This window comes from Podarcis melisellensis (genome assembly GCF_964234715.1).
Source record: "Podarcis melisellensis genome assembly, chromosome: 5".
Taxonomy (NCBI): Eukaryota; Metazoa; Chordata; class Lepidosauria; order Squamata; family Lacertidae; genus Podarcis; species Podarcis melisellensis.
In genome coordinates, this window is record NC_138537.1 from 76,383,760 (window position 1) to 76,407,673 (window position 23,914).

Sequence of the window (23,914 nt, forward strand, 5' to 3'; positions counted from 1 at the left end):
TAACAGACACATTTCAGAATTATACCTGTACATAGTGAAGCAGCCACTTATAGGCCTGCAATTTGGGGTGTCAAATTGCAAGTTATTCCAGCTGCAGCCCTATACCCTCACTTACCTGGGAGTAGGGCCCATTGAGCTCAATGGAACTTGAATAGGATTGCACTGTTGATATATTATCTTCCCTTCTACTGCAAGAGGGATGCCTTTGGATTCTCTGTCCTAGATGCCAAAACATCTTGGTCAAATATTCTGCCTCTGAGCTTACCCAAAGCTTGTTGTGCTAGTTCTGGTCTAGCTTCCTCCAGCCTGGTGTCATCTGGAAGCTGTTGGACTCAAACTCCCATCATCCCTAACCTGGCTGAGACTGATGGGAGCTGGAAGGCACCAGGTTGGTGTAAGGCTGTTCTAATCATTCACACTTTAATAACAGAAATCGGAAAATATCTGTTAAACAGCTGCTGAGATTTATGTTTGGTGTGCGTTGGATACGAATTACCGTACGCTTACTTAGATGCTAGAATGCTTTAAATTGTTCGCTTTTGTTCTTGCATGCTGTAAAACCTCTGCCGCCTAATCAGACGGAAATTTGCTGGCAGGAAAATGATGAGGCTATACACTTATGAGTTCCTAGCAAAAGCAGCCCTGTCAAGCCAAGCCAAACTCAGACTAAGGGGCAGCAATTCGTGTTAAGCTGAGCATTTTAAAATGAAAAACTACCCCAATTTTTCTTCAAAAGGCTCGTTGGTGGTGTTGTTGTTTTTTGTCCTTTTCTTTTCTCTTTTGCACTGATTTTTGAGGCAACTTAAATCCAAATAAATTGCCATTGCCCTAGTTGTAAGGCAGGGGAGCGGTAGCCACTGTCCCTAACCCCTTTCTTTCTTTCTTCCTCCTCTCCCTTTTTCTCTCCTTCTCTTTCTCCCTCTCTTTCTCTCTCCCTCTGTCTCTTTCTTCATGCCACAGGGAAAGGTTTGAAACGGAACGTAACAGCCCACGCTTTGCGAAATTGCGCAACTGGCATCACGGCCTTTCGGCGCAAATCCTTAATGTCAAAAGCTAAATAAATCCTATGAATAGTAAACAAATGTGCAAGACAGACCTGCTCTATAAAGAATAAACTGCTCTCCTGAGTTAGCGCCTAGGAGTATTCCGTATATTGATACACTAGGAAGGCATAACACTGGGTGTTGTTGTTTTTCTCAAAAGTGCTTGTCTTTTGTTTTCTGTTGCTGGTTTCCCTCCACCATCCTGTAAGTCCTCTGAATTGTAAAATGGATTAGATTGGCCTTCACCACACGTATAGTGTAGCTTGAAAATGCTGACTGGCTTAGCTATTATAATTTCTAGCTTTTAACTAATGTAAATGAAACAGGGAGATGGGCAGATTTCTGCGAGCAAGTATATTTATATATAAAATAGCTCCAGAGTATGTTCCTGCAGATTAAATAAAACTGGAAATAGGAAGTTGGAATGGAAAGTGTGCCCAGGGCTTGGGTTTGCCAAATATGTAGACCTCTTAGTTGGCGTAGTTCAGTGATGTCATTTTAGATAAGACATTTGATGTCCAGGCTTTAATTTATTTTTTCCTTGTCTGTGGCATATCTTTAAGCACTGAGGCTTAAGGTGTCGCCTTTGAAACCTGAACCTTGCTGTGAGTGTAAAGTGGGAGGTGGTAGCTCAGGAATTAGAGAAGCAAAAGGCACAAGATAGCAAAACCTTGTAATGTTGGCCTGGAAGAAATGAGGAAATATGAGGAAAAATTGTCCGCTGGATTTTTAAAAAGCATGGCATAACTTTTAGACAAAACTTTGCCTGTTCTGTATTGCAGTTGCTTTGAAACCCAGTTTTCTCTGTATATAGCAGTGTGGTTGACCTGAAATAAAGACTCTAAAAAACAGATGACCTTACGTGCCTTTTTACCTTAAGTTATCTTGCTTCGTAACATCCAAAGTCTCCTTTATTAGAGAACTTCTCTTCTTATTCTCTATTCTTAATTGCTGTAAATATGAAAGGACAAAGCCAAATAGCAATCCAGTTAGGAGGCTAAGGAAACCTGCACACAGACAGGGCTACGTGTGTATAGCATATCACAACCACCAGTCAGAAAAATAAGGCATTGTGCCAAACAGCTGTTGGGGAAGAGAACGTGGGGCTCCATTTAGGCCTGCCCAGTCTCTCTTTCTTGCTAGACAAGCTGTTTTGACAACAACAGCCAATCTCTCCTGACAGAGTTCAGAGTTGCCGAATGCATGGGCGTAGCCAGAATTTTTGTTAGTGGGGAGCAGGCCTCTTGTTAGTGGGGGGGGGGCAGAACCTCAGTTAGCTATTTTATTTACTTTTATTGATGGGGGAGGGCAGCTGCCCCTTCCTGCCCACCCCTTTGGCTACGCCCACGGCTGAACAGATGTACAAATGCATTGCTACAACCACTGATTCCCCTCCGCCCTCCCGCAATGACTAAATCTCTACTGGCTTTGCAGTTTTTCTGCCTGGTTGAGTACAGATTCTTTATTTATTTTGGTCTGTGAGTATTTAGCACTCATTGCAGACCCATGTTCTCCATCTCCACAACTCTAGCCCAGGAGAAGAGCCATGGCTCAGTGGGACAGGGACACCGCTCAGTCATACAGCACCAACATTGCATACAAAAAGTCCTAGGTTCCTTGGCATCTCCACATAGCCATGGGAAAGACGCCTGTCTGAAACCATGGAAAACCAGAGCTAGTCATTGTAGCCAATACAGAGCAACCCAAGTGGGATAGCTCAGTTGATATAGCATGAGACTCATGATCTAAGGGTTGTGGGGTCAAGCCATATGTTGGGTGAAAGATCCCTGCATTGCAATTCTATTATTCTAACCTGTCTGACCAGTGGTCTGACTAAGGTGACCTCTTAGCTTCCACCTTTACTATTAAGAACCTTTCTGTGTGCCTCATTATTCTCCCATTGTGTTTTTTTCAATCCCCAACACCTTGCCTTTTCTGTAGACGAAATTGAATATGATAGTTTCACAGTTGCATTTCAAATCACCCCTCCTCTCCCTCTCGCATTCTTGCCAGTTATAAGTCCCAGTTGTAGCCATGACAGTTAAGGAAGGCTTCTTTTGGGAGGAAGTGTGGGTAGAAATTTAGCTGGTAAGTTAATTTTTAAAAATGGCACATGCTTGGGCAGAGGATGATAAAACACTGCAGTCAATGTTCTAAAACAGAACCCTGAGAGACCACTGTGGTCGGGGACATCCCTGGTGGGACTGGGCCAGGGAGAGGGGCTGGGGCCAGACCTGACCTTGTGCTTGGATGGGGAGGGGGCATGTTGAGTGCCACAGCCAGCAGCCCATCTGTCTCTCACCCACCCAAGGAGGGTCTCTGCCTTCTGAGTTCCTAGAACAAGGCAGGGAGGGAGGTGGTCCATTCTCACCAGTAAAGGAGGAAATGTTAGCTGAGGGGGGGAGGTGAGGAGAGGATGAGGGGTGGCAGAGCAGGGGGAGGTCAAGGCAATGGGGTACACACAGTGTGATTTGCCCTGGGCCCTTCACCCCCTTAGAACCAGCCCTGATTGTGCTGACTGTCGCTGAGAGTAAATGCTTTCTGAGAAAACCCCAGTGAGGACATCATGGACGCTTCAGATGTATGCTTCTGAATTGCAAGCTCAATTGTGGGCTAAGGGCGCAAGGTGTTTAGGAAGATGGTGCTGCTTTGGTGTAAAGACTACCTTGCAAACATTCCACAGGAGAGGAAACGCTTGAGGCTTTTGATGTAAAAGTATACAGAAAAGGCAATTGCTTCCACGGGGACAAATAGTGCAGCTTTGGTAGCTCTTACCAAGAGGAGGGATTATTGCTATCAGGATCAAGCCAGACATCTCTACAACTCTTTACCAAGTCTTTATTGGATTCTGGATCAGAGTCCTGGATGAGAGTTCAGGTACTTTCCTACATTGTTAATTTTGCTTCCTGTTTGGGCCAGTGGAAGAGGCTTCCACTAGGATTGTTTCTGTGCCATGTTGAAGCTTTCTAGATTGAAAGCCAAACCTATTTCTCTTTAATGCATCCCGCTGGCCAAAGCAAACTATTCAGGGTATACCTACACTATAAACTTAATTTCTAAATCATTTTTGCCACTGTGGCTTCCCACCCCATTCCCAAAGAATCCTGGGAACTGTCAATTGCTGGCAATGTTGAGATCTCTCTGTTCTCAGAACTAGAGTTCCCTAGGGAGATGACTCTTAAGCCATTTTTAATTTGTCTGCAGATATACCCTCATTATTGGCCTGCATCAAGCCAGTGCTTTCATTTACCTTAACATTGTATTCAGGGCTGTGTAAGTTCTTAATTTTGTGCAAATGCAGAAAGGGCACCAAATTTTATAGAGAGTATCAAATTAAGTGTCCTGAGAACTTTGGTCTTCATTTTTATTTTTATTTTTCCTAAAAAGGCAATTTTCTGGCCCATGTGAGTATAAGTTTGGGCTTGTTTTTTAATTTTAAAAGTGTGGGAAATGCCTGGTGAAATATCAAATCAAAAGGGGGGGGCTACTTAGTGCCTCCCATTGTCAAGAATCAGATCCTATAAAGCTTTTAGACCCTGCATTCTCTACGACTGATTATGAAAATAAGCAAATACATACATATATACATATATATATATATATATATATATATATATATATATATATATATATATATATGCTTTCGTAGATTTTCACGGGTACAGGAATGCAGGTTTTGGTGTCCTCGGGTGTCTTCCCGTGTAAAAGTTGGGGTGTCTAGGCGACGTGTCTAGGCGAAGTTGGGGTGTCTAGGAGGCTATACACCACACCCCCTCAACAGTATTTATAGGAACTCAAACACTGAGATCCTGCTCTGTTCCAGTAACAAGAAGCCGAAAGCACCAGCCTGAAGATGACGAGTGAGACCTCGTCGAAACGTCGCCTAGACACCCCAACTTTTACACGGGAAGACACCCGAGGACACCAAAACCTGCATATATATATATATATATATATATAAATTTGTATGGGTTGCAGCCTTCCATTTTTCTTGGAGCAAAATTCCAGCGATCTTGGAGGAGAATTTTAATTTTAGAAAACGACCAGAAATAAAGAGCACACAGCCCTGACTAAATTAATTAATGTTGCAGAAATGAATCTCTGGCATTGACTTGAGTTGACTGGCTTTCCTTATCGCTGGCTGTTAGCACGTGAGTTTATAGTAGTTTTCTGCCACATTGTTTTGTTTCCGATGTAGCATTTTGTTGTCTTTCCATCTGCACTAACCACAATGCCTTCTGACAAAAGTCGGCTTTGCAAGCTAACATTGTGGCAAAGTATATGTTGTTCATTTTGGCAAACGCTGCTTCTGTTTCTTAACTTTTCATGCCTGAGGGGAAAGGGCAACTTTTCTGCCCCCTGCCCTGATCACAACATTATGCAGAGTAAGGTGGCAAAATGAAACCGGGGTGTTCTGTCTTCTACTGCCTGCAGTTGAACCGTCCAGCATTTGCCCATCTCATTCTACCTGAGGCTCTGCCCATTAGAACAATGATGGGTAACCCTTCAAAGTCTGAAAGATGCATTCTCCCAGTCTCTCCTGGGCAGTGGTGTAGCGTGGGTTGTTAGCACCCGGGGCAAGGCAAGTAATTTTGGCCCCCTAACCCGTGGATTTGTGCCCCCTTACCCTAACCCCCAGATGTTGCGCCCGGTGCACCTGCACCCCCCACACTACGCCACTGCTCCTGGGGTGCTGCCTATCAGAGGGGCCAGAGGCACAGCTCTGTGGAGCACCAAGAAATGTGGCGCCTTTGTACACCCACACAAAAGTCAGAGGTTTCTACATTTGCATGTGTGCATCGCCCCACTCCTTACCCAAACAAGCAAGATCAGTTGCAGCCAATGACATATTTTAGTTAGATGGGGGCGGAAAGAGGGAATGGGGCAGGGTCATTGAGGGAGGGTGCTGTGCCTGAGAGGCAGGTGTCCTAGGGAGAGTCCCAAAGATTGGATACAGAGGCCTGGATGGCCACATTTGGCCCTGGCCCTGAGATAATGCCACAACCCTGTAGAATGAGTCCCATTCTGCACATATAACAGCAACCTAATTGTTGCTTCTAATGAAATAAAACCATACTGTCCAAAGCATTCTCTCTCCTGTACCAATCTTATAATGTAATATCTGACTACTAGGCTCAAAAGTTTTTCACTAATTACACTAGGGATTGCTTGGCCCATTATATTCACTTAATACAAGGCTAGGTATCATTATCCCCAAACATTATCTAAAGTCTTGTTTGTAGTCTTTGGCTGGATCTAGACACATCAAAGAAGCGTTTCGGTTAAACGTGTTGTCACAGTGTTATAATGCATATACAATGCATATAAGACGCTTTTTCTTTACCAATCTAGCTGAGTTCTTTGTCATGATAAAGAGCCAAAGGGGGGTGGGGTGGGAAACAGTGCAAAATAATTCAGAAAATAGATGGCAGTAGCAAGTAGATCAACTGCAGCCAAATGGGCTGGTTCTCATATGCTTGATTGTTCAGCACTTGAACACCGTCAGCTGAATGTGTGAACAAACTATTGAGAAGCACTGTGGTTGAGGTGACGTGGAAGTTCTGCCTGTAGTGATTAGTTTTTAATGGCATCTTTGCATATGCAAGTCATTCCTTGGTGCTCTCTAACCATCAAGTGATGAACACGCATGTGTGAACTGGCCCTTGATATCTGCACCAGAAAGCACTTATAGCTCAGTAGCTGGGTTTATAGTCAGTAATTTTTGTCCTTCCGTTCGACCGTTTAATATAGCCCATTGCTAGCACATCAAGAAAGATTAACATGTAAAGTTTTAAAACAAAATAGAATAGAGAATTTCTTGTTGAGATCTGCACTTGCTGATTCCTTTTGTCACAACTCTGAATATTTTCCTTTTCTTCTGCATTTCTGTAAGGGACTTTATTTTGCCCCCTGCATTGTTTCATGCCATTCTCATTTTAAATTTCACAACTCCCCTGCCGTCATCATTCAGTAGCTCCTTTGATACAGACACTTAAAAGAACAATTTCTCTAAGATTCACTTTTCTCCCACTGCAAGATGATGGTTGCCAGTGGATGAATTTTGCCATTCGAATAGCTGGCCATCTTTATCACCCTGCCGGGTGGTGTAAAGAATCATGCCAGTCACCTACCTTTCCAGCTTTAAGTGCAAAAGAGTAGGAAAAAAAAATAACATTCCTTACTATTTCTCAGGATGATACAGACAACTAGCATAAGGAGCAAAGTTCCATTGCACTGCGACAGTTTGCTAAGTGAGAAATTATCGTTTAGATTCGCTCATCATCTTGCAGTGGGCAAAGCTGGTATGTAAGCAGAGGACCAGTTTACTGAGTGCACTTGTTAAACAGTTGTCTGTCCTCGGTCACACCTATTTTATTGATCTCCTCCAGTTAGATGCACATGGACCTGGGTGTCACTGCAGCCACCAGAAAAGTTTGAGGAACCTGACGTTCTGACAGTCACAGAAAGGACTGAGATCCAACAGAGGCTTCCACTGGAAGAAGGGGATGATTTTCACTGATCCCACACTGTTCCAGGAGGGTCCCAGACCCCACAACCCTACAGAACAGCCTTTCAGGGGGGGCTGTAGGGAGAAGGAAGAATCAGCCAAAATGGCCGCCCCTCTTCTTCCAGCAGGGATCCCCTGTAAGCAAAATTCTGCTCACGGGATCTCTGGGCCCAAGCTTAAACATCAAAGCCACACATACATAGTGGAAGGCTGAAAATCAAGTTGGAATTGTCACCATTCAGACTAGTTCCATAAGGACCTTGTTACAGGGCGATGCCAAAATTGCATTGGAACAGGAGCAACAGATATATAAAACAAATTCACCTTCAGGCTAGCATAGCCTACAATGATTCCCACTCCCTGGTGCCTTTTCCATAATTTTAGAGGCCTAATGCTGCTAGAAGCCTAATCTTTGGTCTTGTCTTTAATCTGGATCATTTGCTTTATGTTGCTGTAAATTTGGCTACGTTGGAAATAAACTGCTTCAGATTTCCTCGCACCCCCAAGCTGAATGGGTGTGGAAGTTTATCTTTAAAATGTTTTTTGCATGCCCTTTGGTTCTTGGTATATTATTTTAACACTTCTTTTCGTTCACAGACTACTTTGTCTAACATACACACTCGCACACCACCGAGCCTGACTGCTGTTCTATATGTAACCTTGCAAGTGGATTGATAACTTGGGCTTGCCCATACAGCTTTTATGTGGTATATTATAGCTGCATAACAGGGGATAGGCAACTTTGGTCAGAATTTCTTATTCCCAACTTGAAGTCTGGGGCTGGTTGATACCTCTGTGCTGAACACGAATCTCACCTCCCCTGGACTGGCCAGTTTCAGAGGATATACAGATGAAGGGGTTGGTGTAGCCAAAGTACTGCTGTTTCCATGTTTGGAATGCCCCTGCTTCAATAAGTAATGCTTGATTTGGGGACTCCATTCTCATGCTTCAAAATGAAGAATGCATAGCATAGCTAGCTCATGGGCATAGTGACCATCTTCTCATAGTAATAGATCTTCTCAATAGTAATAGATTGGTGGGATATTGCCAGGTGTGCAGTTCCCCTGTGTTTGATATCACGCGTCAGAGCTCCCAAGGAAAAGCTTTATCCTTTAACTGCCTGTTTGACAAAGCAAGAAGGATCCTCAATTCTGGAGAGATCCAAAGATGTAAACTGCTGCACCTACACAATTATTCCAAGAACTGGAAACCAAGCTGAGAGTTAGACGTCAGTGGCAATTAGTACACAATGGCTCAGTAATTTATTTAGGTCAATGTATTGGTAGAGCAGGTGGCGCTGTGGGTTAAAGCCTCAGCGCCTAGGACTTGCCGATCGAAAGGTCGGCGGTTCGAATCCCTGCGGCGGGGTGCGCTCCCACTGCTCGGTCCCAGCGCCTGCCAACCTAGCAGTTCGAAAGCACCTCCGGGTGCAAGTAGATAAATAGGGACCGCTTACCAGCGGGAAGGTAAACGGCGTTTCCGTGTGCGGCTCTGGCTCGCCAGAGCAGGGATGTCACGCTGGCCACGTGACCCGGAAGTGTCTCCGGACAGCGCTGGCCCCTGGCCTCTTAAGTGAGATGGGCGCACAACCCCAGAGTCTGTCAAGACTGGCCCGTACGGGCAGGGGTACCTTTACCTTTACCTTTTTATTAGTAGAGCATGGGGTTTACTGGTGTGTATTTAAAAATAAACAAACAATAAAATGGCAGTCTATTTTTAAAAAAAGGATTGACAGTTCTCAAAACTAAAGATCTAAATGCATATGTCTATTTATCCTACTGTATATCTGCAAAGCACCTGATTTATAAACACTTCAATTTTAATTAAGTGACCAAGTACATAAGTACATCAGAAACAGGAAACCAAAGTTTCTCTTTGGCTGCTCCCATAACAGTAGTGGTCTTTTATTGCTGTTGATTAAAGGTTCACAGCCTCCAGATTTTGCTGGGCTACCACTCCCATCAACCCCAGCCAGCAGGGCAAGCAGTCAGGAATGATAAGAGTTGTGATCCAGCAACATCTGGAGGGCCGCAGGTTCCCCACGCATTATTTAATTAGCCATACATGTATTCAGCTTGCATTTCGATGCATATCTATAACTTGTTTGCACTTCCTGAACCAAGATGCAGCTGCCCTCGAGATCTACACTTCTCAGAATTTTGTGAAGCGGTTCTCCACCCAAAAAGTGTGCACAAAATACACATATCAATGAAAATAACATTCCAAGCCACATTGTGGTAGAGAAAGTTGCTTGCGAAAATGTGTATATTAGGCAAATTTATCTAAAAAGACTGCACATATTAGAAGAAATGCATATGAAAATGCATATTTTTAATGTAGGCTTTAAAGAAACACTTGCTAATGGGTGCAGAAATGGGGCAAGCTGAACCGAAAGTTGGGAAACTGAGAGAAACTGAAATTGACAAATTTTTCCATCCCTAATAGCAAGCAGTTACTATCTTCTATGAAGCATTTTGTTCTATGAGAGAAGGGCGGAGGGAACTCATCTTCTAAGACCATGCCTGCCACCTGGAATTTGTATTAAAATAATTAACAGCCTTTGAAAGGAAAGAAAAAGTGTTTCCCACTTAATTGGGGGGCACCTTTTGAATTGATTGAATGATTAATTAATTGGTTGATTAATTATCGACTAAGACTTACAGTATGCAGACCTACCTGACAGTAAACCCCACTGATCACAATAGGTCGTACTTCTCTGCAAACATGCAGAGAATGTAAACATTTCAACCCTAATTCTTACTCTAGACAGAATATATGCCAATAGATATCCAGTGGGTTCTCTTAACTATCTTATGGGGTTCTCACTGAAATTTCAATCCATTAAATTTTCAGTTACCACTGCAGATGGGGACTCATGGGACTGAATGTTCTTTCATACAACCTACCCCCTCCTCCCCAAAGAAATCCTCAACCCTCCACATAGAAAACTAGCCTGTCAGAAAGAAGGCTTGGCTAGATTAGACCCCTTCTCCTTGTAATCTAGCTTTCTAAGTGCATGGATTTACTAATATTTTGTACAGAAAGACATTGAATTGTTGGAGCTCCCAGCTCCCCTGCAGTCTGAAGTGGGGCAGTCCGGATGCAGGTGTACCACCTAATGAGAAATTAGGCCTGCATTTTAAATTGTTTTCCCTGGTGTTCTCAGGGAGCTCCTTGTCTGTGTCCGGAGTCTAGCAAGGGCCCTCCCTGCTTTGCGAACTGCTGGAGTCAGCCATGCACCACCTACCTTTCAGCACAATTCAATAGTTCTCCCACCACAGGAACAATCATTAATTGTATTCATACTATATTCCCCTCCTTCCACAGTGGCAAGAAAAATGTTGCTGGATCTCCCGAAAACAGGTAATGTGTTTTTGTAGACTTGACTCCCCTGTTTATTACAGATGCTTTCCCTCGGACACAGAATGGTCACACCCAGCAAATAGTTATCCTGCTCATCAGTGGGTTGAAGCCCTCTTAACCTTATCCTAGATTTGGGGTTATTTGATTTATGAACTGTTTGAACAGATTAGAATACATGTTTATAGTGGATAAAAAGGGGTATCTGCACTGTGAAACTGTCCTCTAGAAAGAGATTGGTCTTGGTTTCAATCGGGATAGATGTTAACCTTTCAAATGTAAATTCACTGGAATTATGCACCATTTTATTTAGAAGTGTTTTTAGTTACATTTCCCCCCTAAAACTTTCTGGTCAAGTAACAGAATGGTTCTTCTCTTGTGCTTTCATTTTAAATTTCTCTTTGAAAATTTCACAACTGAATTAGGAGGGGGACACGTAATAGGGCTGTTTGCAAGTCACGCCCATTTCCCTGTTTATTTATTTTTTCGTACTATACAGCACATGTTACTGCTGAAATATGGTTGGTTCAGCTATCACTGTGCAGCTGGCCTGTGTTCACCATGTATCTCCTCCATTCATGACTCACTGTTTTGCTTTATAACTTAAATCTCTTGCTTTTCAGTATTTGGACCTCTCATTTTACCTGACAGTTAAAGAAAGTTATAACAAGTTTCTAGATTTCTCAGTTCTCTGAAGACACTCCTAGGCTGAGTTGGATCCATGCATCTCTGCAAGCAAAGAGCATCTTCAGCTCATGGAAGTTCTGTTTTAACGCCTTGCACAAGAAAATTAAAGCCAAATCCATATATATGGATTTGCTTTTAATTAATGTTCTTACTTAATAGACAAACATAAACAGTAAAGTCACCAAATTAATAAAATGACAATTGCATACAAAAGAAGATATATTAAAAACAATCAAACAAAATACCAAAAATATACATACAACTACAAATCCATAAGTTCTTACGTACAGACTTATGTCGCCATATTCTTTAATCCTAATTCCTTTTCTTCTCCAACAGACTTCCATCTTCCTCTAAGCGGGTCTATTTTATCTATTTGTTAAACTGCTCCTTTCATCCTTTCTTTATTTCTCCTATTTTCCACGTACTATGTTAATAATCCATATTGTGGTTTGCAAAAATTAATCAAAGCAAATCCAGGTTTTTACTTGGGGACACTGGTTTTTTTACATAATCTCTATAGATTCCCCATTTCTTTTGGAATTTTTGGTTAGGTTGTCTCCTAATCGCATCCGTCATTTTTGCCAACTCGAGATATTCAAATAGCTTATCCTGGCATTCCTTTTTTGTTGGTACTATTTTCCGACTCCAAGCTAATAATAGTCTAGCTGCCGTTGTGGCATATAAAAATATTCTCTTTTTTTCATTCCACCTATTATTATTTTCCTGTTCACACAATAAATTGTCCAGGAGTTTGCACAACTTCATGAGCAAGTGGAAGCATGAGAACTGCTATAGACTCTACCCATTTAAGCACTACAGTATGTGCACTCTTGGACAAGGGATTGTAAAACAAAGCTAGTGTTATTTTCTTTCTCTTCCCAGTAGTAGAATGTATTTACCATGGAAATATGGCATATTTTCAGATGCTTTTGAATCTATGATGTCAACAAAAATGTCAGAAAAACCACTGTCTTCATTATGAAATCCAGGAGTTTTATTTGGGCACCTAATATTATATCTTGGCATTTTTTTTAAATTATTATTATTATTATTATTATTATTATTATTCCATTTTAAGGAGCAACTCATTGAGCTCTCTCTCACAAAAGCCTTTGAAATTCGGAGGACTTTTATGGGAATTATGCCGGGTGGGTTGTATCCTTGAATGCTCTTCTTTAACACATGGGAAATAGTGACCCTGAGGCAGCTATACTCCCATGCAACTAGTTCTGCATAAAAACTAGTGGCCCCCAAATGATGTGAGTCCACATCAAAAGTTGCATCCTGTCATTCCAGCGGGACCTGGATGACCAGTGCAATACGGTTGTGCATTGAGATGCACACTGCACCCGCCTTGCCTGCACACACAGCAATCTGCTTCTGTGTGCATCTCCTCCCTGCTACATGAGAGCTTTACAACGGGATGCAAAAAGGTTTCAAAGCATTGCATCCTACGGTGGATTTACATAGTGGCCATGTAGATCTATGTCCTTTAAATGCCAGCTCCTTGTTTGGCCTGATTCCAACCCTGTCCCTCCCCCGCCAAGGTCTTGGTTGTTCTTTAAGTTGGAGATGATGTGATTCCCCACCCAATGACCTCTCTTAAGCACATGCACCCTTGTAATCTCTGTTGCCCAGCGCTGCAGGTACTGCTCACGATGCACAGTATGCGACGTCAAGTGTTTGGCATTGCCCTAAGTCTTGCAGCACAGATGCCAACACTGACAGAGCTAGAGCAATGGCCTCCAAAGGGTCCGTGAGATTTGGGACTGGTACAAGTCAGAGGGAAGCCAGCTGCCACAGTGCTGGCCAGACAGTCCCTCCTGCTTTCTCCAGTAACCAAAGGTACACTGCACCATGCAACTCCATGACTGACCTGGTTTGGATCTTTGCTTTGGGTTTTGTAATAACCTCTTCTAACTTCTAATGGAACATTCCAATATTTAAAGACTCTCTATACCAGCAGTTCTCAACCTGTGGGTCCCCAGATGTTGTTGGACTACGACTCCCATCATCCCTGAGCTTGGCCTTGCTAGCTAGGGATGATGGGAGTTGTAGTCCAACAACATCTGGGGACCCACAGGTTGAGAAAGGCTGCTCTATACAGTCTATACACACACACATACCTACACACACACACACACACACACACACACACACACACACTGTATTTAATATGAGACATTAAATGTTACATCTTACCTCACTGTTAGATAATTGTCCGTAATAAATGATTACAGCAGCTTCACGTCTCCAGATTATTGCACAATAACTGCAGCTGTCACTTATAAAGGGAATTTGCCCCAACTAATTCTGCTTTAAAAAAAAAAATCCACAGGTATGTGTTGGCCCAGCCTTTGTAAATATGCTCACAGAGGTTGCTAGCCTACAGTTTTTTTACTATCCTGATGTAGGCTGCCAGAGAAGGGGTGGGCAGCCGCATCCCTCCTCCTGCAATCTGCTCAGAGGGGCAGAGCTCTCAGCTCCTCCTCCACTAGTTTACTCACTCGCGGGCATGCAGTTTCTTGTAATCCTCAGCTACAAGGTGCGTGCTTAAATACAAGGCTGTGTTAGCCACAGAGAGAAATTAGGTCCAGAATTGGAGCTCCTGCGTGAGATTTCCCCCATTCACTTTAGCGGAGGGCACAGTTTCTGAAATATACTCAGAGTCGAGTGTGAATTTCATGCTGTTTATTCAGCTCATAGTAGCAATGAATGAAACTTTCCCCCAAACGGCTAGCTATATATACATTATTTACACAATGGGCCCCGTGTGACTGGCTAATTCCGGGCTGCTCCTGTAGGCCAATCAGGTTGCGGATTCACCTCCTCCAGAAGCCTGATTGGCTGCTCCTGCAGGCCAATCAGGTCACTGATTCACTTCCACCTGGAGCTGGATTGGGTGGCTCCTGCGGACGAATCAGATTGCTGCATTCTGGATCCTATTGTTCTAGGATTCAGCTCAGTACATAACAGTTTCATTTGTGCAAAGGGATTCACAATTAGATTTCTTCACTGAAATGAATAGAGTTCCCATGACTGGGAACCAGGTGTGTATTAGCATTCCCACACTTGCAAGAAATTACTGAATTCGAGTAAAGAAAAAAAATCTCTGCATTAGGGTTGGCTAACGTGTGGCACTCCAAATATTGCTGGACTACAGTTCCCATTATCCTGATCATTGGCTAATCCTGGCTGTGGCTAATGGGAGTTGGAGCCCACTACAGCTAGAGAGCCACAAGTTAGCCACCCCTGGAGAAATATCAATTTATTTAATTAAATGATTGCCTAAATTGCTTGCCCATCTGTATTTAGTCAAGTTGCAATTTGTTTTAGTTCAAGCTTCTTGCTACTTGTGCTTTGGAGTAAATCCTACTAAAATTAGTGGGGCCTCCGGGGACACATTGAAGTGAACTGTAAAGATCAAAAACATTTCCATGTTAGTTTCCAAACTATGTGCATTTCCATCCAAGTTCCCATTCAATACACAGCTTGCAACCTTTACCAGGTTTAGATTTTTACTTGAGAACTGGGCGCAAGTATACATTTGTGCATTTCCTAACAGAGAATAACCACAGATGTCCATCATGTGTTCTTTTGCAAGACCACACATGATGACTGGTCATTATTCTCCATATTACCAGTGTGTTCCCTACTTTGTGCTTAAAAGCTTCAGCGTGGGTTTCGTGTGTTTTAAACACAGTTTTTTTAAAAAAATTCACCATCTTAACGTGTGCAATTCTGTATGAGAAGGCATCAAGCCTGCTGCCAAGTTGTGTGTGTCTGTATTTTCACCTGTATGGCGCTGTCCTGCTATGTGTTGTATGTTAAGAAACTTGGATTTCCTCTGAAGTTCCCCTTCTAAATATGGGATTTAATAGAAGCTGGTGGAATAGGAAGAACAATCAAGAGGATTTGGCTGGTTCACACATGCATGTGCTTTACACTACGTCTCACCACTTGTTTCCGCAACACTCGATGGCTTGCAGTTGACCGTGTGAATGGATTCCAGCAAAAAGTAAGGAGAGCCCGCTGGATCAGTCCAGCATCCTGTTCTCACAGTGGCCAACCAGCTGCCTTTGGGAAACCGGATCTGAGCCCAATAACACTCCACACACTCCCACCATTTCAGGCTACTCATGTTCAGAAGCATCACTGCCTCCAGCTATGGACTATCGTGTTGGAAGGAAGGTTTTGTGGTTTTGAATGTTCACTCTGCATGGTTCATTCACACACGTAGGTCATCCATTCATGTTGCTGTTATCACCATAATTGATGTGCATGTATGAACCAGCCAATCTACAGGCAGAAGCTAACATGAAAACATCCAATGGCCCAATGTAAGGTTTTGTTGTGCAACTGTCACATAATATGATAGTAGACTGCTTTTGAAGGCCAGTACAAATGTTTGGGTCTGTTGTGAGGTATAAGATATTAATTTTTTGCACAGTGTTCTGTATAATATCTAATGGCTTATATGAATTCTGGTACATCAGTAATAATTCTAAAACTACATGATGGGCTGTCAAAACAGCATTTTCACACTGTTTTATATATGTATGTTGATAACGTACTGATGATCCTTATAGCTTTTTTCAAAGCTCTACAAGGTATAGAGTTTTAATTCTGTCCTGGGCTGTGGACAGAATTCTGTCCATGTGTGGGCACTTAGAATCCAGATAGAATCTACAAAACATCTGTGCCCTGCATCTCTAAAACTTTTGTTAAGAATGGCATGGTGTACATTTGACATAGAAATATTGGGTAAGAAACAGGGATTGTCCTTTGTGTGAAACAGGGAAAGGAGAGTTGGTAAATAACTTACTTGATTTTTTCCCCCTGCAGCTTTTTTTGTTCACCTTCGCTGGAACACACTCCTGCAATTAATAAATGTTTCATACATAAAGTAATCATTTGATACAGCTAACTGGGATATATAGAAATGAAGTCAATGTATATGCTCAGTCAGTTTATCCTTCATTCAGAGAGTGTTGTAATCTCTAGGAATGATATCTCAACACCTTTAAAACTCTTCAAGTCTCTTAAAACAAAACAAAAACCCAGTTTTCCTCCCTTCTTCTCTTCCTCCTCCTCTCTATCTCTGTTCCCCCTCCTTTTTCTTCCAACTCCTCATTTTATTATTTATTCCAGCCCCCAATTCAAGACTAATCATTTTGGTTAAATGCAACCAACTGCTCTAAACCACCTTAGTTTATTGTCATAGTTGGCACTCATGATCATTTAACTATGACTTGGTTTGCATAAGTTTACTATCATCTAATGCTGATCAAGGAAGCTGGGATTTGTGGTCCTATAACATCTGGAGGGTCACAGGTTCCCCATCCCTGGCCGATGTGTTTTCACACAACTGATGCCCGTGATATTCTTCCACCCAATTGTTTGGCATATATACTTTTGTATTTTCCATGCAAACCAGTAAGATGGAATAGCAACTCCTGTTATTTTAGGAGGGCACCCATAACATCTCTGAAGTAGAATATAATGTGTGGCTCTTTAGAATAGTGGGTTTTTGGTGGGCAGAACAACTTAGAGGGGAGACAAACCCTGAAATATCTGTGAACAGGCAAAAATACAGGCTAGTGATTCAAACCAGAAAAGGTTGCATAAGATACATCAAGATAGCTTTCAATGGGAAGATCAGTAATGGCAGGCAAGGAAACCTGGCCATTGGCGAGGTTCTAGAGCTAGCAAACAGGCAGGATGAGCATGTGAAGAGACCACTAATTGGATTTTTGTACCTTCAGAAAACCATGTTTCTGTCAAAGTTCAGGAGAACCTGCTCATATCTCCTCAGGGCTAAAACAATCATTAGAACACTGTGAAAGGAACTCTGAATCTGTTGTCGTAAATGCTTCTTATTAATTGCGCTCCTGTAATCCAGATTGTTGGGAAGCGGTCAGATCCTGGCACAGGAGTGTTTTTGCTGGTCATAAGCTGAACAAGGCCAGGTCCCGATGCCAGCTCAAGGGCACCAGTGATGATTTTGCCAGGAACCTTATTACCAATGTTGGGGTTTTGATGTGGTGCCCCACAGCACTGTGCAACCAGACTGTATGAACTGAATCAGTAAAATCACATGCTGAAATTCTTGTTAGGCTACACCATTCAGATTGCAGGTGGAGAATCACATTTGAATGCTCACCCACCCTCGTGTAACAATAAAGCTTCCTGCATATAGAAAATGAGCATGTCGGGAGATAGACCCTTCATAGTGCCATAACAGAATGACGTAAGCAATGAGTGCAGTTCCACAAAGGGAGACCACCATGTGCAAATTCTGCCTCTTGAAGGGTGTTTGCTAGTGGAGGGAGTCTGCATAGGTTGTAAAGTTCTGCTGAGGGCAAGGGGGCTTCCACTTTACATCACAGTGCTCATTCACACAATTCTCCATGTAATTATATTTGCACGTTCATAACTATGTAGGCTTAAGAAAGGTTCATGTGAACTGTAAAATATACTCGGAGTCGAGAGTGGATTTCATGCTCTTTATTCAGCTCATAGTGGTCAGGAGGAATGAGTGTTCCCCCAAAATACTGCTTTATATACATTATTTGCACAATGGGCTGCACATGATTGGCTAATTCCGGGATTCTCCTGCAGGCCAATCAGGTTGTGGATTCAATTCCACCTGAGCTGGATTGGGTGGCTCCTGCGGACCAATCATACTGCTGCATTGTTCTAGGACCAATCACACTGCTGCATTTTGGATCCTATTCAACTCAGTACATAACAAACTGGTTGATACACGTATGAAGCAGTAACCAATTCGGTGACAGCCCAAGTGGGGGAAAGGGTATTTAGGGAGATGACTTGTTGTGTGGGGCCTATATCCACCTGGCAACGCCTGTATCTGTCCATGGTTGTATCGGAGTTAGAAGCAGAGGTGAGGGAAGGAAGAGTTTTTGAATTTGCTCCAGCTCTGACCTATCTGTGCATATAGGAGTACCACCACCCCTTTGCACATGCTAGCTGCTTTCAACAGCTTGCTAAAGTTTTGTACTCCGTGTTTCCTCCCAAACAGGGGCGCCAACTATAGGGGGCAAAAGGAGCTTCAGCCCCCTCAATATTTTTGGAGAGGGGGCCGAGCCCACCCACCCCCAATATTGAGGGGGTGCCACCCCCCACCTCCAATGGGCAAGTGCTGGCTCACCAGGTGGGGGGCACCAAGGCCAATTTTCGCCCTCTGTGCTCCTTGCCACCCATGGGCTGGCCTGCTGGGTGGGGGCGGGACAGGTCACATGACGCCCGGTCCCCTCACTGTGGGGGCAGCAAGTTGGTGCCCCTGCTCCCAAGAGCTTGTGTAGCCAGGCCTGCAAGGATGCAGGATTGGTGTTGGCCCAGAAAACCCTTTTGGTGATCCCGTCCCTGATATCGTCTCTGCATTTTTCCCAGCAAAGGTGGCTGCTGATCCGTCCCATGTCCCAGTTCCACTAACCTTTTTTTGCCCCTATGCTGAAATTCGGCTATGGGACCCAGTCCAACAAGAACGCTGAATCATTTCGCCTCAGCTCTAACTGTGGCCGAAGCTTAACAAGCATCCTCAATACTCTGCTTTTTTAAGTCGTGCTTCAAAATTACCTGAGAGTAATTTTGCTCGCCTCTTTGTATGTATGTATGTACCTTTCGGGCCCGAGCAAAACAAGTCTTGGCTTTGTTAAAAGAAAAAAATGGCTTGCAGCTTTTAAAGACGCAACCTTGTTTTATCCCATTTAACTTTGATCAGTACCCCTGTTGAGCATGCGCCAGTGTCCACCAGCTGCGCCCCTTCTGCTGTGCCGCCTGCTTCAGCCAATCAGCCCTCTGCTGCCACTCACAGTGCCGCTCATCAGATGACCCTGCCGTCAGCCGCGGCCACTTCCATGGTGCACGACTCCATCTCGTCTTCTTGCCAAAGGTAATACTTTGTGCCTGTTTGCTTCACCTGTTGGCTTAGATGTGTGTAACATGGTTGGGAAGAGAATGAGGGGCGGAGTGGGAGAAGAGAGGAAGAAAACGGAGGATACTGGGGGGAGATAACTATTTACCAAATTATCTGTAAGATTTATGAAGTGCTTAAATCAAAGCGCATTCTGAGCAGAGTACGTAATAAAACTGTAGATGAAACACATTTTAAATCCACAAAACGGATTAAAAATGTATACCCAGAACGATCATCAAAAAACACACAGATAAAATCAGTAAAACCAAAACAGGTAACTAAATTACCGTATTTTCCGCTCTATAAGACACACCAGACCATAAGATGCACCTAGTTTTTGGAGGAGGAAAACAAGAAAAAAATATATTCTGAATCCCAGAAGCCAGAACAGCAAGAGGGATTACTGCGCAGCGATCCCTCTTGCTGTTCTGGCTTCTGGGATAGCCGCACAGCCTGCATTTGCTCCATAAGACGCACACACATTTCCCCTTACTTTTTAGGAGGGGGACAGTGTGTCTTATAGAGCAAAAAATACAGTATATGTCTGTGTAGGACAGGCCTCGTCGGCTTGGAATAGACATTTCTGTGAGCAAGGAAAAATTATTTGAAAGCAATTTAGATCCAGAGCAACAAAACAAATCAGAAGGGCTTGAAATTCTCTTTCTCCCCAAGTTCAACAGATGCTGTGGGAAAACACAGAGCTGTTGAAAATAAGTGGGCACTGACCCATTAAGTAACCAGGACAGGAGATTTTTGTAAAAGTGGAATATAAGTGGAATAAATCCATTTGGGGGTTTAAAAAAAAAAATTGTAACTTCAGTGTTATCTGCTTCCAAGGCGGATAACTGAAATAACAGCAACTGGTGAGGTATGAGGGATAAATTGTATGTCAGTTCCAGCAAGAAATTGTTGATTTAAAAGCAGCTGGTGCCTACGAGGACTGTGAATATGTATGTTTTTCCCTATACCCCTGGCAAAGGGATAGTGCTCAGGTAGTGTTCACAGCAAACCTAAGAGAGAAGGGCTTGCATGAAGAAGGTCTTAGGTTCATTCCACAAGTGGGGTTTGACATGTCCCCTGTCTGAAACCCTGGAGAGCTGCTGCCAGTCAGTGAAACACCATTCCACACGCAGAACTTCCCTTCCGGCCTTCTCTTCCACCTGCTGTATCAAGCAGGACTTCTGCTGGGTCTGGCCACAAACATGGGGAAACAATGCACACGCCAGGTGAGAGGTGCAGGAGAAGACCTGACCATGTTGCTTGGCCCACCCCACGTTCACCACAAGCACATTTTGAGTCTGGATGGAAAAGAAGCTGTCTCACGCCACACACCAAAGGCGATGTGAACTGCTTTCTAATAAAGTTCTCCTGTCCTGTTGATCTCACACCTGACATCTGGATCCTGCTCGCCTGCTGCACAGTAAGGGAACAGCCATGATATGTCCTGAGCCATAAGACTTGGATTCACAGACTTGGATTTCCAGCTGTTTAGGACTACAGTTCCCATCATCCCTTGTCCTGCTAGCTAGGGATGATGGAAGTTGTAGTCCAAAAACAACTAGAGACCCAAGTTTGGGAAACACTGCATTTGAGTGTTTCAGAGAGCCAAATAATAGCGCTGTACCAGCTAGGGCCTTTCTCTTGTTGAATCATTCATAATCATTGCAACCCCTAGTCTTGACCCCATATGTGCTCTTTTTTCCCTTGTAATGTCAGGCGTTCAGTCATAGTAACAAAGTAATACTTTTGTCTCCTGACATTTACTGAAAGTTGATACCTAACAGCAGTGGCTTTTTTTCTTGAGGTACGCAGGGGTACGCATACCCCTAAACATTTTGTGAATCTTTGCACTTTTGTCCATTTACTTTATTTGTTTTTCCCAATTTGAACTATAAAATGGTGATTTTCTTGAGTCAAAATGAGAGTGCCCCTAAACATTTTTTTTGGGGGGGGGGGAGCACTGTTTAACAGTCCTGAAACATAAAAATGAGAACACCCGTGTGGGCTAATAATCAACTGGCTTTAAATGCAAGGCTTTATTGGACTTCCTGAGATTGAGAGTACTAAATAGGTTTTGACTCAACATCAGTTAAGCATACTCCTGTGGAAAGGGAATCATGAATTTAAGAGACTTTAATCTTTTTTTACAATATTGACATCCTTAACAAACCTTGTGCTTTTTTTTTTAACCTGGAAACCATGCACAGTCAGACTTGCCCAGTTCTCTCAGATTATTCCAAATTTCAAACCTATTTTCCATTGCATTAAAAAAACACACCAACTTTTGTCTTTTTCTTATTTAGCGTCAGTCACCATTCTTCTACTTCCATCACCTGCCAGTCCAAAAAGAGGTATCAAGTGCGCCTTTGTGCAGATGCTAATCAATTAGTGCGCTGCTTTCCGTTTGCCAGTTGATGGTTAGCAAAGCATTAATCTAAATAATTTTCTCCTTCTCAGCAGTGGTTTTCCTTTTCTCTGACAACTAATAGTTTCCAAACGTACATGCTGTCTAAAACTGCTGCAATCTGCCGCAGATGTAATCACAGTTGCTTTCAGTGTTGCTGAGCTGTTCTTTGAAACTGTCACCAGTATCTAAACTGTTCTCTTCAAAAAAAAAACCACAATCCCTCATCAACGTTTTAACTTTCTCCAGCAGAAATGCCAACTGATACCTTCCTACAGCTGACCTAACTTTGCTAAAAAAACTTTTATATTAATGAAGCAGTGGGCTTCTCTCTCTCTCTCTCTCTCTCTCTCTCTCTCTCTCTCTCTCTCTCTTTCAGGAGCCTCTTCGTCACTGCAAATTCTAATCCGCATTCCTATTTTGGCTGTATTGGTGGATGTTATCTTTTTTATTATATGAATTGTGATGCTGGGAGTTTTTGTCGTTGTATAACACCTTTTTTCTCCCTTTTTCATTTTCTGGAGGAAATGTACATTTCCTATATAAACAGTACAGTCGTACCTTGGAAGTCAAACGGAATCCATTTCGGAAGACCATTTGAGTTCCAAAACATTTGAAAACCAAAGCGCGGCTTCTGATTGGCTGCAGGAAGCCGTGGAAGCCCCGTCGGACATTCGGCTTTGAAAAATAGTTCACAAACTGGAACAGTCACTTCCGGGTTTGTGACGTTCAGGAGCCAAAACTATTGGGAACTAAGCTGTTTGACTTCCAAGGTACGACTGTACACTGTGACCTAATTTAATACACTAAAAAAAAATTAAAAATTACACTATGTAATTAAGCAATATATGACACCCTTACAGCTAGACAGCTCTGAGGGTGGTTTTTTTAAAAAAAAATGAGCCTATTTACCTGTGTAGAGGTTGGGTTGTGTAACAAACTGCCCTTTTGACCCCTGTCTGTACAACTAAATGGCCCTGGCAGTGACTACAGAAGCTGCCTACCTTTATTTCATACTAAGTGCAATATCTTGTTAGTTGTTGATCTGAAGTCTGTCAGGTACTGCTTCCAATCCATTTGCCACCCCACGCCCCACCTACCCCCCAGTGCAAAAAGAGAGGATAGCCTCGAGGTCTCTTGGTCAGAAACATCCTTTACTTCCACTCTGAAAGGGAGCCTGCCAATGTCTTCAATCTGAGCAAAGTGCAACTGCAGCAGGATGTAGCCTGACATTCCCTGACCAAACTGCTGGAGTGGGGTACAGCCTAAATGGCTTCGGACCAGTATACCCAAAGGAGCATCTCCACCCCCATCATTCAGTCCGGACACTGAGGTCCAGCACCGAGGGCCTTCTGGCGGTTCCCTCACTGCAAGAAGTGAGGTTATACAGGGAACCCGGCAGAGGGCCTTCTCAGTAGTGGCATCCGCCCTGTGGGGAACGCCCTCCCATTTAGATGTCAAGGGAATAAACAACTATCTGACATTTAGAAGACATCTGAAGGCAGCCCTGTATAGGGAAGTTTGTAATGTTTGATACTTTATCGTGCTTTTAATATTCTGTTAGGAGCCTCCCAGAGCAGCTGGGGAAACCCAGCCAGATAGGTATGGTATTACCGTATTTTTCACCCTATAGGGCGCACCAGCCCATAGGACGCACCTAGATTTTGGGGGGAAAATAAAGGGGGGAATTATTTTTTTCCCCCAGGCGCAGGGGAACCCGAGCTTCCCCCGACGCCAGCCCCCAGAATGGGACCCAGAGCCATGCCGAAGCTGCGTGTAGCTTTGGCATCGCTCTGGGAGCTTGCGGGGCTGGAGGAGGGGGAAGCCCTCTGCCAGCCTTCTAACCAAGTCGGGGGACAGCGGGAAAGCCGCGCTGTGCCTCCCGCTGTCCCCCGAGTTTGCGGGGCTGGCGACGGGGAGGAGCAGGCTTCCCCCCCCCCGCCAGCCTTCTAACCAAGTCGAGGGACAGC

The 23,914-nt window shown here is 43.5% G+C and overlaps 1 protein-coding gene across 16 annotated transcripts in view; it reads left to right on the plus strand.

Moving 5' to 3' along the window:
- Positions 1–23,914, plus strand: part of LDB3 (LIM domain binding 3) — a 149,764-nt gene that overhangs the window by 102,107 nt on the left and 23,743 nt on the right. For 5 of the 16 annotated variants that reach the window (XM_081913600.1, XM_081913592.1, XM_081913601.1 and 2 more), the window contains 4 exons: positions 10,879–10,914; positions 13,240–13,446; positions 19,346–19,516; positions 21,844–21,891. The exons of 1 other annotated variant lie outside the window; for it this stretch is intronic. In XM_081913600.1, coding sequence (XP_081769726.1) covers positions 10,879–10,914; positions 13,240–13,446; positions 19,346–19,516; positions 21,844–21,891 — 462 coding nt within the window. Of the gene's footprint in view, positions 1–960; positions 1,895–10,878; positions 10,915–13,239; positions 13,447–15,841; positions 15,906–19,345; positions 19,517–21,843; positions 21,892–23,914 lie in introns of those variants that run through there. 10 more of the 16 variants (XM_081913607.1, XM_081913596.1, XM_081913602.1 and 7 more) reach the window with 9 other exon arrangements.